This window comes from Trichoplusia ni, chromosome 15 (assembly GCF_003590095.1).
Source record: "Trichoplusia ni isolate ovarian cell line Hi5 chromosome 15, tn1, whole genome shotgun sequence".
Classification (NCBI taxonomy): Eukaryota; Metazoa; Arthropoda; class Insecta; order Lepidoptera; family Noctuidae; genus Trichoplusia; species Trichoplusia ni.
Window position 1 is genome coordinate 2,472,599 of NC_039492.1, and position 17,946 is coordinate 2,490,544.

Consider the following 17,946-nt stretch of genomic DNA (forward strand, 5'->3'; position numbering starts at 1 on the left):
ATCCATCACTGATGTCCGCATCAACTGCACGTTTATCGTTATTTGTGTTCTAGACCGTATCGCAGATGAGACTTAGACCCAGACCTAAAGTGTTGATTGGTGCGTGACTTCTGTCCAAAGATCTGGTAAACACAAATCGCGCTGGCTCTAGTGGCTGACAGTGTAGTTCAAGCTACACGTCATAGATGGCGCTGCGTGACACATCTCTAAGTATACTTATTTTATGACTAGTACATCTGACAAATAATATGCTCCCACAAAGTTAAGTCCCTAATTACTTTCACTTGTAATTAAAAGAACAACGGCAAAATATGGCATTTTAAATGACATTTGAAATCAATAGAAAAATTTTGTCTATTGGATTCAAATACTAAGTGAGTATGTAACGTAATTAATAAAAGTTCCTATTAATGAGTCGTTTATGATCTAAAAACATCTGAGTTATGTCTGCTTCTTCTTTAAATATTTGTGTAACCAAAAAGTACTAACCGTTCATAATTTTATGATGTCTGACATAGCCCCAAGTCTTCAGCTTTCCAATTCATAACATAGACCTGATTTTTAGTTAATTTTAAAAAGCTGCAACCTCGTTTGTCAAGTCACCACAAAGTGGCTACAAATAAAGTCTTCTGTAATATGGATCCCTGTGTGGCTTAAGGTTCTCGAAAGTCACATACAGCACTTTTTGGTCATCAATTGACATTAAAAACATCGTGTTGTAATCAAACGTGTATCAAACGGTTTCTTGAGAATCTGTTCTTTATTATTTTAATGAATATGATCACTACCAGGTTTATCTGCGAAACTGGCTCTATAATTTTGGTCAGTGCCCAATATTGTTTTAATAAATTACGATAATTTAAAAATGAAATTACTGATTATCATGAACATCGGAATAGGGTATTATGACATCGTTAAGAAGTAAGAAATATAAGTGCACTAAAATTTGGATAATAGGTGTGGTATTCATTTTGTGTTTCAGGATACGGGTGTTGATAGCAAACGGGTGATTTTTGGTACAATCTCAATGGTGTGATGTAACCAAATAAGGCGAGTGTCCTGCGGAATAAGATTTGAGGAAATTTTCAGAAGTCTGTAAATGAAATAGACCCTTACTTAAATATTAAATATTTTATTTGAAAACAAACTTATTCTGTTTATGTATACATATAGTTTTATGTTTTACATACATATAGTCTCCATATTATACAATCGTAGTGTCCTTTCTCTACTTAGATCAATTTTATTGTAAAACTTTGTATCTATTTTGTATGTACAATTTATTCTATACAAAAACATTTTATTCTGAATGTTCGTAATTTACAATTAGCTATACGTTACAGTAGGTACTTAACATAAAACGTTTGAAAAACGTCAGAACAGTTTATAATATGTTACTTTAGTGTATTTATAGTTAGCCGGCGGCGAAGCAGCACTCGCGGTCCACGCGCTCGCGTTACTGTGGCAGCGTGCCTAAGTAAATAATAGAGACGTTTTGTGAACAAGATGAAGACACTAATAATTACGACATCACAATTGGTTCACCATGGCTTTTAATGGATTCCTATTGAGACCTAAACAAACTGGCCGGCACAGTCTTACGAATTATTATAAAATAGCCTCATAAAAGTTTAACGCGATTAAAAGTGGTTTATATAATGTAATATATTTGGATATTGGCTACCAGTGACTGTTGAGCGCAGGACGCGCGAGCTGCCTCACGTCGACGAGTACGTCTAGTGTTAGATAGTATCGAATTATTCCTATATAGTACACGAGACTGTGGATGTGTTCGCTGCACACCGCATCGTGTGCGTCGGCTGACAGCCAACGTTACGTGAATTACTTAAACATACGTATTATTACTACTTAAAACAGAACTATCAATAAGTGTGGGAGCCGTTACCCTTCAGTTAGCAATACGCTGTAACTGTGCTGGTAAACCAGCAGTTGTGTGGCAAAAACTGTATAGTTTGAAATACTCTGGTAAGCCAGCACAACTAAATTGCGTTATGGTGACCGTGTATTGAAAAGTTGTATTGAAAGTTTTCATGTAAATGTTTTGAACTCAGTTGTGAAATATTTGACAGCGTCTCATCGTATCTTAACGTATCTGACCAAGGATCCCACACTTATAAACAGTTTTGCAAATAAAGACGATGCTTTCCTTTAAACAGCGAAATTATATTTTATAATTTAATATTTGCATAAAGTTTAAAATAATTAGTAAAGTAAACTCATTGTTAAAGTAATATTTTAAGATATAGCGAAATATATGGATCTCAAATCTCATATATTATATTCGTTATATTTTATTTTTTACTAATAAATTAAGAATTAATTGATTGTTGGGACACATGATATCCAACAAGTTACATGATTCAAATGTATTCGTATCGACGATCTTCATCCACCGGCAGCAGGCCCGCGCCGCGCCGCGCCCGCAGCACGCCCGCGCTGCGCCGCGCCGCGCAGTACAGCACAGCTTCAATTTTACTAGACGACGCTTATATACGACAGTACTTCCACTTACGACCAATAAAACACCATATATATCTTTACATTATTAAAACAATAAATATATTTACATTGTTTTGTAGCAACAAACGCTATAATATAATTTGAAGAGTTCAATTCATTAAAATTTGTCACGCTCGCGGGGGTACTCTAGTAATTGTATTATCTCGAGCTTGGTATCGACAGTGAGTGAACTTGAATCACAGAGTTTCGACGCTACGAATTCTTTGCTTCTCATAAAAATCTTAACGACAATTACTTAAACATTTTGTTATTGACTTAACTATTCGAAAACTAAGTTTCCGCGTTAAAATAATGATTGTGCGAGTGAGTCGCGTTCGCTTGTGCGTCATGAGAGTCAGGTGTGTCCGGGCACTCGCGGCGCGCACTACTCGGCCGGCGATCAGCTGGCGAGCTGCGCGCGCAGCAGCCGCGCGTGCAGCACGCACGCCGCCAGCAGCGCCGCGATGCAGCACGAGCTGTTCGACAGCCCCGCGCTGCCCGTCTGCATGGCCGCCGGCCGCTCGCCTGCGCACACGCGACATGTTACTGGCCGGAGCTCTTATGTGTCAACAAGGGTAATAGAATGTAGTAAAGTTACCGTTGAGCACGTGCACGCGCACGGAGGCCACCTCGGCGTTGGAGGGCGAGCAGGAGTAGCGGCCGGAGTCGGCGGGCGCGGCGTCCTGCACCAGCAGGTACGAGGTGGTGGCCGCGCCCTTCTCCGTCACCACGGACACGCCGCCGCGCGACGAGTCGTACGATATCACCTGCTTCACCACAAGCCCCCCACATTGTCACAACTGCTCAGGGCGCAGCGCTCGCCTGTCGTCACTGACATACGTGCATTGTGCCCTACCGCTTATTAACGGGGACTAAACACTCATTTTTATTCAGCAAGTAATGGAACTCAAAGTCAGCCAATTGACCGCCGATGTTGATTTATTGTGCGATGGGAAATTAGCTCATACTGCTTGTTTACAACAATAAAAATACTACAAAAGTCAAACTTTGTGGGTAAATCTTAGTATTTTGAATAGCGAGTAGTCCTTGCGAACGGAAAGTAGTGCGGGCGCGGCTCATCCCGGGAGACTGGGGTCGCTGTACTGAACCAGCTGTATCGTATTTCAGAGGAATTTGGAACATTATATGTTCGAAAGGTCAAAGGTTGTATTGAAATGAATTCACTTCACTTTACAGTGATAACGAATGTTTCTGCCTTAGTGCTCGGAGCCGGTCTGTCGCCGGCAAGTAATATCTGGGTACCACAATGCACTTGGTGTGACAGCCTCGTTCTGCTGTACTAGCACTACAATATGATAATCAATCGTAGCAGACGGGTGCTTGACCAGGTAAGACTGTAGTACTACACTCGTCACATTTTGTAAACTAGTATTATTAAAACATTGTTTCTAAGTAAAGTCTTTCAGTTTCGACTCTCTTTGCAAATGATTTGTAAATTGAATTGAAGAGAACAGGACCGTTTACTTAATATGGCGAGTATACGTAGAAGTGGGACTTAAGACAATATACCAATTAAGTTTTGAATACTTTAACTTTAAAATAATACTAAACCGGTGTTGCTCTGACAAGGCTACGACGTAGCAGGTGCTACGTTATTGCAGTTTTGCTTTTGCAATTAATTAGTACAATGTTGACTTTGTACCATATTGTTGATGGTCACGTATTGTACCATCTTGTCAAATTCTTGTAATTTACTTGTTGCACTTACTTAGTCATCTTTAGAGCATAAGAAAATCAGGATCACAGCAGTTTAAAATGAAGAATTACATAATTCAGTACTGTTTTACCATTTGTTGGTAATAGGTTGTTGCCAAGTACTTCCAAAATACTGATGTGACGAAACGTTTCACTTCAGCTTATATCCACTGCGTTTCCGAATGCCGTGAGGCGGCCTATTCTAAACATATACTTACGATAATAAATCCATGTGTATAATTACTTTGCGTCCGCTCACCTCGTCCTCGTGGTACCAGAATATGTAGGCGGGCGGTTCGGGTGAGAACTGGATGAGGCAGGTGAGGTTGATGGTGGAGCCCATGTCCACGTGCAGGTCCGGCCCGCCCAGGATGCGCGCCGACGGCACTGCGGACAACACTCAGCTCAGAACCACACCACAAGCACACCAGCTGATTGGTCGGTAAAGCCGGAGCGTTTCATACACAAACCAAGATATTTATAAATAAGAAGTTATTTTTCAGATTTCAGTTCAAGCAGTTTTTTTGTAAAAATTAAATGAATACATGTAAATGCTGTTAAACATCAACTATTCCATCTATTTTAAATTAAGCAATAAGATATTGTATTTAACGAGAGTTTTTCACTACTACTAGTCGTGTAATGAACAAGAGTTATTCGTAGATAGGTACGCTACGTAGCCAGTTGAGACGCCGATTGCAATATGTACGTATAGGCTAGGAACCCACGGGGGCCGAGGTAAATTTAAGACGTCGTTGTCCTACGAGAAGGTCGAAAACTAGCAAATATTGAATACCCTGCTTTATCTGCTCTTCTTCAACGGCTCATTGTTGTACTAATATGGAACAGTACAATCTTCCATATAAATAAAAAAGGATGATTCTTGGTTTTCAGTGTGCGTTTTTGTCAGGACAAGGTTGTCTGATTTAAAAATACCGATAAAAATTACCGAAGGAATTGGCAGAAATAAACCAGAGTGTTACCAGGAGAGGAGAACTGTCTTTTTATCATTAACTGTTAGGTGGTGCGAAGTTCGCCAGGTCAGATTTAGACGCATTGTTCTTGTTCAGATACCAAACAGTTTGTATCAAAACACGCTCGAGCTAAAATATTACTTGAGGTTTCAACGGGGCGCTTCAGTAAACAAACAGGCGTGAAGAGTACCGCAGCTGCCAAATGTTCGCGAGAAGTCGCGCGGCGGTGCTTGTCAGCACAGAGCCGCGGCTTATTTACTAGGTTTGGAAAATTAAGTAAGTACTGTCAACCCCTATCCACCAGGCCGCACTCGCGCGTATATGTCTTTGTCTATGTTGTCCTCACAAAACGAGTATGTATATCATGCAAGAATTTACTGAGAGCGTACAGAAGAAAGACGGAATTGACTATTCAATTTGCTACAATTTCGGCGTAAGCTTTCAGTAGTCCCTCTACTGAAAGCTTCTCATACTGAGAGCTGAACAAGATCACTAACTCTTTGTATAATTAAGAGATTCAATATTGAAAACAAATCTTGGCCTGAGAGTGCTTCTCATCGAAAGATGATTCAATGGTGTTGCGTGCAGTAGTGTGCGTCACCGTCGTGCGGTCTGGAATCTGTTCGGCAGCAACACACACGACGGTGTATTCGGCAGGGAGGAGAGCCGCGTGAGTACCGGACGACATTAATAGCTCAGTGAATATGGCGGCAATATGAGGCTAAGCAAAGAGCTGAAACACGGTAGCGCGGGCACTTCGTGTATCGCACGTACGAGCGAGCTATGTGCGCCACGAACGATATTAACATATCGGAAGCGAGCACTGTGGATGTAGTGCTTAATGAGAAAACTCATGATAGGGTTTAGGAATTTTGTGAGACAGGATAGGTCTAAGGAAATAAATAAAACTGAACGGCCAATTCTTGCTGTCTTAAACTTAATATTTGAGCAGGCTTTTTGTTCAGTGATCCCTGAGTGTACACGCTGGCTGCTGCATTAGTTAAACATGGCTCGTTCTCGTAATATATCGCTCATCTCGGGTTATCAACACGGGAAATGAGCATACACCGCGGCAGTCAGGCCTGGGCGCGCTCGGGCGCGTGGCGCGGTGCGGGCGGTGCGGGGGAGCGGGTAGGGAGGGGGGGGGGAGCTCTCTCACGGTTACAGTTATTTATTGTGCCTGAAAAGACAGGAAATGAGGTTTGTTCATTTTCGGAGCCTGAACTGTGACGGGAAAAATTCGTGAGAGTTCCGCTTCTACGGCTTTATTATAATCGTACGTTTGTATGTTGTGGAATATTAATTTTTGTGTTATGGTTTAACCGGTGCCGTGCCGTAAAGTTTTGTTTGCAGCCATTTATCCGAGTTGAGTGAACAAACACTTAATATTAGTTAGGGAAACTGAAATGACTTCCCTGCAGAGCCTCTTTTCAAGACATTCAAATTTCAAGAGAACCAAAGCTTCTCTAAGGGTTAGATGAGTAGCTTATTAAAAATAATCTTCCTAAAAATAATCCTATTTTGTTGGATGTTATCTTGCACAGCTGTCGACACTAACAACAAGTATTATGCGAATAAAAGTAGAAAGTGCAATCACTTATTGAAGATGGGAATCTCCGATAAACCGAGGCGGATATAATCCGACGCCAATAAATCAGCGGAACAAAGCGCGCTCCCTTACGTCTCGAGGAGAAGTTGAACGCTAAAAAACCCGCCACTGTATCATCTATCATATTTTTAAAGTCGCCTGTCGGGAGGAAATCGCTCCTCGGCAAGGGAGTTATTGAATTTCCAATTTTTCACGAGGAATTTTATTTTATTTGTGCTGGTAGTTGGGTCGGCGCCGCCGCCCTGGCCGACACTCCGTGTAAACAAAGTGTAAGCTTCAAAAACAAAACGAAATCGATCACTGAGCAGACAGAGAAAGTTTCAATTTAATTGAACCATTCGTTACCGGCCAAAGTTCAAAATCATTTCCCGGCGGATAAAACACAATTGAAAAGTTTATTCACGGTTCAGTCAATCGCAGCAAAAGCAAGAGGTTATCCAGAAACCTGATGATTATGAGGTGCTCTTTGAATTTTACCTTGATAAATGTTTGTGTGATAACAACAATCATTGGTACTGCGTCTGGCTGTAATTTATCTATTTGAATTTAATTATGTACTCTATTTGACTTTAATTACTATAACTGAATTCATAAACGCGTACTGCTACTTAATAAATATACATGTTACCGTTGCATACGGATACGTGCGAGTAGAGTCACTTTTTTATCGTTTTAAAAGTGCCTTTAAAATAAAAACTTTTAATTTCATATAGGTAATTGATATCCATAGCTTATAAAGTATATTGCACTGTATCTTTATTTTTTCTCAAACATCTGATGTTAGTTATACAAATACTAAGACAGAGCCTAGGTTTTGTGTCATTGCTAATTATCTTTATACTTTTTTTTTATAATTTATTTTTTATGTGGTTAAAAACATCACATAAATTGTTCTGAACCCAAAGTAAGTTGCTAAAGCACTTGTGTTGTGGAATTCAGATACAACGAAGGTACCACAAACACCCAGACCCGAAACAATGTAGAAATATGAATTTTTACATTGACCCGACCGGGGATCGAACCCGGGACCTCAGAGCTAGCGACACCTTGAAACCGGTGCGTACGCCACTCGACCACGGAGGTCGTCGAATCTTTAGCATTGATATAGAGCTCAAAATAGCTTTTTACTGATTGATTAAGATCGGCAGCCGATTGAGAGACAGGTACGAGGCCAATGCGTTACGGTCTATTAGGGGTGAGACGATTTAATTAGTAGCTGTTAGATGTTTCCGTCAGAACCGTCAGGCGATGTCTGCTACGTTATTGATTCTGATTCATGATTTAATAAAACCAAACTCTAAAAATCGTTAAAACCACGGAAAGCTTAACTATTTAACTTCATAAATAGAGTAAGAGACTAAGTTAAAAAACAAAAAAAAAAAATATCACGTCAAACGCAATATTTTGTCTACGCATTAACACTATTGCAATTATAGATGATGACATCGCTAAAAGGTTTTCCACGTTTCTATTCAATTATTATCCAGTATTGCACAGTAGGCAAGTTCCGTTTTTTAACTTATGTTTGAGCTGCACTATCCTATGCGCGAGATATAAACAGCGCAAGTTGAGGAAGGCGAGAAAAACGCTCCTCCTGGAAATTGCTCGTTATTAAATCTCGTGACCGTAAAAACAAGGTGAAGTATGTTTTCTTAGCGCTCCGTGCGCCGCTGCGGGCAGCGGCCGCGCCCCGCGCCTCCCCCCGCCATGTCGATGTGTATGAGTACTATGAGTACACGAGCAACCAAGGTACTGATACATTGTCGTTCAGCTGTAGGAATCTTGTGCACTGCTAGCACTCGACTTCTCCGTGTGTCACTTGTAATAGGCCACAGAGCACACCGTGCACCTAACACCTCAGTTGGACTGATAAACGGCTTATTTGTACTTCTTCCATGAACGAATGAACATATCTTAATATATGCTTAGTGTGTGAGGTGGGGGCACGTGTTGTCGCGGCGCGCGCTCGTTGCACGCTCATCAGTTTTAGTGGTGCTTCAATAAGTGTTTAGTCACGGATACGAATATAACTCCTTCCGCTTAACTGTGCTCGTACACGGGCAAGAACATCACCTCGATGATCCAAACTTACTGTATATTTAGTAAATATTTATTTTAAGAATTAGATGGTCTGCCGTTATGTTTATCTAAGCAGGGACCGTTTATTTTCGATGGAACAGCACAGCACTTACACTAAGATGTGAAGCGCAGCAACGCTTTAACCGTGATAATTTCCGTGCAGGAGCGGTGCAGCAGCGGGCCGGCGCGGCCTCACTACGGAAATCCAATAAAGTGTCGCAACACGTGCACTCAACGCGTTCGCTTGTTCGCGCCTTTTACTGCAACTAACACGTTTTCACTATTCTCGTAAAATATCCATATGGGAGCTTAATCTGGGCTATGTCGCGGTGCGTGGCGCGTATGGCGGTTGTCACTTCGATCATATCATATCATTCGATGACATATGTATGTTTTTCGGTATTTTCATTTCTTAAGGTTATTTTTAGTTTAATTAATTTAATATAGTCGATAGTTTCAAGAATTTAACTGCTTAATTGTAGTATTTTAATGAGCAGTAGACAGGAAGCTCTCGAAATTGCCAGACCCAAGAAAATTTCAAAAAGTGTCTGGATGCAGCTGTGCATTGTGGAGGGGGGAGGGGGGGGGGCGTAGAGCAGCGCCGGCGAGTCGGGCACGTTTAACTCCCTAATAAAAGACGGTCGCGTAACGAAACTACATTAATGGAGCATTAACTGCAGCTCTCAGTAGACGTCACGCCGGCGTCACGTGGCCTAGTGCTTAATGTTGCTGCAGCGCCTCACCACCTGGTATTTCCTCCACTCGCTGGTTTTTATTACGCATTCACTCTTACTAAGCGTTAAATACTGAAAATAGCTAAAAACATAAAATTGCTATTGCTATCTGATTTGAGACTATTGTCTATCGACTCATCAATATAACTTTAGAAAGATACTACTACACTAACTGCTACACTATTTAGTGATGTAGAGCAGCGAGGGAAATAATTTAACATTATCAGTAAACCCATTTCACGGGTCACTTATCAAAGTGAAATTGAGAGTTGGGAGGCGAGGACTGGCGTCAGCAGCTCGCGCGGCTGGCTCGCTGCTAGTACTGGCGCTAATATTGTGATCGTAATCACTATTGGAACTAATTTTAATACGGTTCTATTTGTTATTAGATTCATTTCAGGGAAAGTAATCAACGATTCGAATTGGACCACGAGTAGAGCGCCAGCGTTAGTTAATCCAATAACCAAATTAATTTCATACATGGATCAATTGAAACGAATGCGTTTCAGCTTCCACGGCCACAGCTGGGCGGTCATATGATGTGCTGGAAAATCCTTAAACATAGGTAACAATGCTACTGTTATTGCGAAGTGAATTACGAGAAGAGTAACAAGTAGGCTGATTCTCGTTGTGATTTTTATCGGTCAAATTAAAAATCCCTAACTAGCGCCCTCAGTAGCCCAGTAAGCACTGCAGTATTATGAGGCGTAAATAATTTTAATAAAGCCTTACGAAAGATAAATTAAAATATGTTGAAAGCATGTTATAGATAAGTTTTAAAGCCTTCTTGCACATAAATCTTAGTGAATTTGGAATTATTTATAGTTATGTATGTATGTTGAATGCCTTCTGACATCTGGAAAAAATTCAGAAATTAGTCTCACAAGAAAATTTAGAATTTCTAGGGAAGTTCTAACAGAGAAACAAAACCATTTTCCCCCTATTCCACAATAATGAGCGTAGTGAAGAGAGCGCACTTCTGTACCTACGTCGTGGATCGTCGTAGTGGTGCGCGCCCCGTATAAATAACTTAGTGTAAAAAGTAGAGGAGAGCATTCGCCGGGATAATGGTCCGTTATTACGGTTTTATTTGGGGCACTAGCAGGCTCGGGCTGCTCTCGTACTGCGAGCCTGTGACACACCAGTAAGGGACTTGTATTACGTATTTATTTCCAACCGGAATTTGGCCTACATTCCCCAGTCGTCCCTTTATGGGCGGAAAGACATTCCGGCCGTTCCGGAACCTGCGGCAAACTAGCCGAGAGGCTTACCAAGAAATGAACGGGATAAAGTAGACGAGTAATTGAAATGAGGCGACTTTCTGTTGACGGTAAGCTCTCCCGCGACACGCGAGCGCGCCCGCCGCCGGCCGCCGCCTGATCGGACTTGTCTCCATACCAAACTGAAACATCTTGCGCTATACGATGATTTTTTGTTTAAATCATTTAAGCTATCTTCGAAACCACATTTTCTTTTGTTTTAATTTCGCTTTTACCTTATTAGCGGTCTTTTATCAATCATCATCATCACACAAACATTTGTCCAGGGTCACTAATCACTAGACCAACTATGTATGTTCATCAGATTAAATCTACTCTAAATTTTGTTGAAACGTCTTTAGCGTCTGGCGAGAGCGTTATGTGTGCAGTTTAAACGATTTTAGCTCGCAACAGAATGGTGGCAAAGACGTGTAACGGTGCGTCGGCCGCCGAGTCCGCGCTTGTCGGCCGGCGCGGCGGCACAGCGACAGCGGCGGCAGAAGTGGTCGCCCCGTCGTAATCCCGCACTCACATAATGTTGGACATCACTGTTGATCCCGCGTATATCCGCGGGATTTGATGGCGCTCACCTCACTAGTACAAACGTGAAGCATTTGCATCGCAATGTAGGGAAATCGTTTAAATACGTATTCCTGTTATATGTGAGAAATCAATGTTAAAAACAGCGTTAATTCTTGAAAATAAAAGGATAAATACTATAACGTAAAAGTAATGCCAACAGGGAACCTAGTACTTTAATAAAACGGTACTTGAACTGCCAAAACAACAATGCTGGTGAAAGTTCAATTTAGAACAATATGAACTACAAGATATTAAATCATGTTAAGATTTGATTAATGATCATCGTCATCTCGAGCATGTCTTATGTGGTCGCGTGTACCTGTTCTAATCCATAAATACTGACAGTTCATGTTCTGGTCAGCAATGGCCATGATCAATAATATACGGATTATAATAGTTTCCCGATGAATCCCTACTCATTCTAACTGTTCTTCACTTTCATTCTACTTTCACTTGAACCTTCACCTCTTTTACATAAATTATTACGGTCATTCTCTGTTCCTTTGTTGTACGGCTTATTACTAAACCACAGCAATTCGTTTGCGATAGAAATATAAGTGAAATAAACCAAGGTGTTATCTTGGCGAGTGGGTGACTCTGAACAAATACAAATAGCACAATATAGAACTAAGGAGACCCCGCGCTGCGTACTAACTCACTTCTCGTGGTACACGCTCTCCCAATACTTCCAATCCCTCCCGGGCGTCTAACACAATAATAACAGAATGAAATGCAGGACAATTCTTGCTCTCCTGTTTCCAAGAGACGTTCTCGATTATTTTATCAGTAGCTATTGTCGTAAACAAGGCTGTTAGTGGGGCGTCGTGTCACACGTACAGTCGCGAGCTGTTGTTGTCCCGCGGCTGCTGACCCCGCTACTGCCAGATATGAAGTATGTCTCCGGAGCAGAATAAATCGCTCCACAATAGCGAATACTTCATTGTTTTATTTATGAAGGAAGTTTGTGGAGCTCTCGTCACCTTGTTGTGACCGTATTCGTACGAGATTAGTTGGTACTCACAAAATTGTGTCATATTGTCAAATTCAGCATGTATTGTATACTATACTTCTGATATGACAAAATAATAAGAGAGGGCGATTAAGCTTAAGTAAACAAAAATATCAGCAAAAGAGGCTTTTAATTTTATTTTTATTTTATCTACTGTATCCATATTATCATTTCTTATAGATTTTTTTTAGGGTTCCTTACCCGAAGGGGTTACCGATTTTTTTTTCACCTGGCTATATTCCATGCCGGACATTGATATTATAAATTTAATCGGTAACCAATCTCATCGCAAAAATCGTTTTTCATTAGCTAGTTTGTCTTAGAAGACACTGTACGTATCAGGTTGATGGCGGGCACTTTTCAGTGAGTATATGCAAATGCACTTGAGTTGTAGGTAGCGCTTGTTATGTATGGAGATACTGCTTCACCAGTGGGGTTTTCAGGTTGATAGTTAGTGATGTACTATGCATTGTTATGAACCGCAGCATTTAGACTCCATAGCAATCTTATAGACAGTGCTGTAGTGAGGTCTTTATTAAAGTATTGAATCATCCTCACATCTAATTGTAATTATCTGTTCCGTATTTTATTATCCTAGTTTAAGTTAAATAATTGTTTTATTTCCATCTGTTTCATATTTACTAACTTGTAAATTTTACTGTATTGTTTAAAAATAATCTTACTTTACCAACTAAGAATGATGTTGTAAGAACTTCCACCACTCAGGCCCCCAAGATACAAGCTTCCAGCCTAGTTTGGGGACCATTGTCAATAAACGTAATGAAAATTGTATTTTTAAAACAATAAATTTTATTCTATTCTATTCTATCTTTCTTCCCTCGTAAGGTAGTCAGTGACATAGGCCAGGCCTGTAGAAGATAATGTGCGCTACCACCGGCTTTCGTTAGGGTAATTAGATAAAATCAGATCGAGATGGATTAGATAGAATCAGAAATAAGAACTGATAGCTAACATAGTGTTAGTCGTGAAATTAAACACAAAGACTTGAATAAGAACTTTACCGTCATTCAGCTGCCAGCGCAAGACAGGTATGATCCAAATGAGAGGCGTCACAAATCTGTGTCAACTTAATGTACGCTCACAAGCACACGCCGCGCGCTGGAACCGACAGAGACTAATGCTCTTTTTAGTACTTACTGCAGACTCAGCGATCACTCACGCCGCGGTGCTTACGGAGCTACCGAGCGGAGCGGGGCTGGCCCGCACTCGCACGGATTGCTGCTCAATGAGGAGATTGCAGGAGGGTGCACACGTTACCCATTGAATTATAAGATAAGGTGGGAATGAAATGGCTGCTTAAGCAAAATAAATGATACTATACGAAACTATAGTTAGTAATACCTATAGACAAAAGTAAAAGAAGGAAGCCATGGTCATTGTGGCTACTGCCACGGGAGCTCGGGAGCGTGGTGGTGAGACACCGCGGTCCGCGTCGCCTGAGACTGAGTTATCGCGACCATTCGTTAGGCTGAGTCCTCCCCCCTCCCCCTGGACACAGGACCAGTAATAGCCTCTACCGCTATTCAAGAGCAACAAATTTAACGATTATGGACGGAACTCCACTTATGACATGAAATATTGAACATTCGATCGTATGATTATGAATATCACAGATAGCCTCGTATCAACAATATGTTTACACACAATCTATACATACTGGAAAGTACACTAGGCATAGTCATCAGACGGGATGTTGTTTCCTACAAACACGACGTTTAAAATATATATGACCGTGGAGCGTCGCGGCTCCAGTAACGCACTAATTCCACGACGTTATTAATGTTACCAGAATATCCGTTATAAAAAGAACTGGACTCTAGCTTTAATTAAAACTTTGTGTCGCGAGGATTTTATTTAAAACTCCATTTTTACTTAATTTCCCAACAGAGAAATAATTGTAGCGACAATTATTACTAGACTTGAATTTTAATCTGTAAAGCATGGTCTCATACAATTGGCAATTGTGTAGCTGGCGTAGCGGATAGCGTTAAACTTTGCCAAAAAATAAACAAACTGTTAATTGTACGGCATATCGCGGGTGGTAAAATATAGGAAAAATGAAGTTGGCGGCGCCAGCGCGAAGTCGCGGGAGCTTCTAAGTTTTGTGAGTTTGTATCGCAGTAAAAGCCGACTAAGGAGTAGCCGGCGACGCGGGTGGGGCTGCGCTCGTGTGTTGCTCATGTGTTAAATAATGCGGCCTGCATATCCACGGGAAAAGTAAAATCAGTTGGCATATGTATGATTACTTTTAAAAAGTTAGTCAAAAAATTGGAATTATGGTCTATTAAGACGATTAAAAAACGTTTTGAAATGATAGAAGATTATATCTATTCGTTTTGGAAACCTATACAATTTCATACTTTTTCATCGCATTGATATTTTTTTCTTCCTTTTTTTTCTTTTTAAGACGGCCGCTGCAAAGTATATTTTCTGTGTAATTATTTACGTGACTGTAACTCTTTGGTTTAAGTCGTTACCTCACCATGGGAATAACACACTACCGTGTAAGTGAGCAGTGTATGCTTTTTCAAAGCTGTAAAGATTTATGTAGGAGCATATCCGCAATAGCTTGTGTTGAGTGACGACACATCGGGAAGAACTGAATACCCCAGGGAGTCACTCTTTAAGGGGACTCCCAGCTCTTTCTTGCTTTACCTGTCTGGTTAGAGAGGGTTCAGAGCTTTATGCTTGGAGGTGTGTCTAATTGCAGAATAACGAGGAAACCCGCTCCGGGTCCGTGACCCGCGACAGTGATATCGGTAAAATCGCTCTCTACTCAGGTTCACTGCACTTTATGTTGCATTGCATTCAAATGGTCCTAAATTAGTGCATGCGTTAGCTGGCGGAGGGCGCGCGTCAAATGTTTCGAACATAATTATCAAGTACAATGTGAACATTTGGCATCCTTAATGCGACGATTAGGAACATGTGTGTGGACGCTGGCGGTGGACCGTGCGGCGAGTGGCGCTGGTGAGGGCAGGGCGCGGGCGCGGACGCGGTGCTCCGTGCTCTCCCGGTAGCGGATGCACGAAACGAAAAAAGCAGCGCCTGGAGATTTATATCGCTTTAATTTTATTACCACCTGTAAAAAACTGTACACGGCAAGTATTGAATAACTCCATTTGTATGTACCTACATTCTTAGCAAATAAAGTTAGATTCTATTCTGGATTTTGGAAAATGTTCAAAGAGTTAAGGACTTTCCACTGAGTAACTCCTTTCTTCTTTACTACTATGAGGCAATTGCGAAACCTCCATTCGATTTCAGAATTTTGAGCAAGAACCCATTCTAACTATGTCTATCAGAAGTTTATACCGCATAAGACATTGTAGAAACAAGATACTGGAGAGAGAGAGAGAGAGACGGAGAACTCGGTGAAAGCGGTGAGCGAGCCCACAAACCCACTACCTGCTATAGGAAACTCGGTAAACGTGTGGAGCGGGTGTGGTGGGCGTGTGTGCGTGTGAACTACGTGGCGGCAGCGCGGCGAGTGACTGCGGGGCGTCAGGTCGCCAATCAACCAGATTGCTCAATTATATCACAACACGCCGGTAATTAATATTCCTGCTGTTCTCCTACAACTGTACCGACGCCACGCTACAAATATGTATATCCATCTAAACTAGGTAAATATACACTATAGTTTGGAATAATCGAAACTAAAACGAAGCTCGTTAGCTTGTAGCAAAAGACGTAATGTACCCACTGCAGGCGCGGGCCTCCGGACGGTGAATGATGGGAGCTCACCGGCCTGTCAGAACCAGGCCCTTTCCGCACTTCTCATTCGTGTTCCACGCGCGTCTCAAAGAGAAGTCACCACTGTCACCAGGCTCCGTTAAGCTCATTAGGGCTGATTCCTGCCAGGCTAGCGGGATTGATTGAAAGGGTTATCGCGGCCCCGGTACGCAAAGGGTCCAGTCGCATGAAGTCTGACACTCTGCTTTATCCGAATCAGGAGCAGTCATTTGATCTTAGTCTAGGCTGGGTACGAACAGTTTCAGCGGTAAAGGAACAATCTGACTAGAACACATACGACATCGTAGTATGACAAGCTTATAACAGCGTTGAGTGTTAGTCGCACGTGTCGCACGTGTCGCATGCGTCGCGCGGGTCGCGCGGGTCGCACATTCCCCGGACGTTCGCGCGCCCTGCTCGCCCTTATTGATGTATACAACTTACGAGCCCCGCCTTGATTTATCACTTACATTTTTTTGCTTTTATATCTGCTGATAGCGAGCTCGCGTAACGTTCCTAAAAATCATAGCCATTCACAGCGGGTAAAGACGGATCACCATCGATCGCGCGATAAAAACCAACACATTTTATTTTGACATGAGTTCGAGTCGTAAGTTAATTAATGTAGTTGCGAGTCGACCTTCGGAATTATTTATTTACTTAATCTGGGATTAATCAGATGTTCTTCTTGGTGGTGGCACGAGGTTGCAGCAAACTCCGGGATGCAATGTTTTCCTATTGCGAAACAAAATGAAGTAATCACAAACTTTTAGTTTTGAAATGTGTCAGTACTAAACCTTTATTATTGCAAACAAAAAATGAACAGAATGTAGATTCACCTTTCGGCCTGGCCTGACATATGTCAGCTGCCGGCAGCCGGCCGCCTGAGCGGCTTCGTCAGCGCGCAATCAACAAATATCGCAGCTCTGCGGCGCATGAATAGTTAGTCAACAAACAAACCTGAGCGCTCGAGCACATCTCATACATATTTCAATGCCGCAGACAATGCTTATCTCTGTGATGTATCTTAAGCTTGTCCTGATTTACAAATTTCGCAGTCGAAGACAAAACATTCAATAAAACTAACAATAAGATGTTTGGATATTGGTGGTAGACATTATGTATAGGCTGGCTTCATAAATTCATTGATTTCATCGTTTTTGGTTTACGGAAGCTTTTGTTGGTGGCATATATTATATATCTGCGTGTTTACATGGAATGGAAGTATGGCGTGGTGTTTCGCTGTTCATAACGCGCGACATTCCAGCTCGCGCGGGCAGGGCTGGAGCTCCCGCCTCGCGCGCCATCTAGCGGCGGCCGCGCGATATGCAGCCTCACACAATTATGTCGCACCAAACTAAATTCCTGCTCAATATCGCGAATAATTCTATATTTTCCAACGCTGCACATGACGTTGGAAAATTCATTTAAAATAGATAACGTGAGTGGCTGACTGCATTTCGCAGAGGTTCATTTTCGCGGTCTTGCGAGAGGTTTTCGGCACCGATATTAATTTTGCGAGTCTTATGACCTCAACGTAAAATTTAAAACAATATTTAAGAAATGGGTTCATAACTTAAAATAGCCACATTTTATACATAATTGTCATAGAATAACCTTAATAGAGTCGTAATTCGTAATATAGTCGAGGAGTTTGGCTGGGAATGGTCCTCGTAACAGGCCGCGCTGTAAACTTAGAGAAATAAAA

General features: G+C 41.6%; 1 protein-coding gene across 5 annotated transcripts in view; it reads right to left on the bottom strand.

The window, feature by feature from the left end:
• Nucleotides 1-726: 726 nt before the first annotated feature.
• LOC113500948 (peroxidasin homolog) overlaps nt 727-17,946 on the bottom strand; it is a 231,512-nt gene continuing 214,292 nt past the window's right edge. For 2 of the 5 annotated variants that reach the window (XM_026881897.1, XM_026881894.1), the window contains 3 exons: nt 4,481-4,623; nt 3,119-3,290; nt 727-3,045 (listed from right to left, as the gene is read on the bottom strand). In XM_026881897.1, coding sequence (XP_026737698.1) covers nt 2,921-3,045; nt 3,119-3,290; nt 4,481-4,623 — 440 coding nt within the window. In that variant the 3' untranslated portion in view covers nt 727-2,920. The remainder of the gene's footprint in view (nt 3,046-3,118; nt 3,291-4,480; nt 4,624-17,946) is intronic. The other 3 variants (XM_026881898.1, XM_026881896.1, XM_026881895.1) reach the window with 3 other exon arrangements.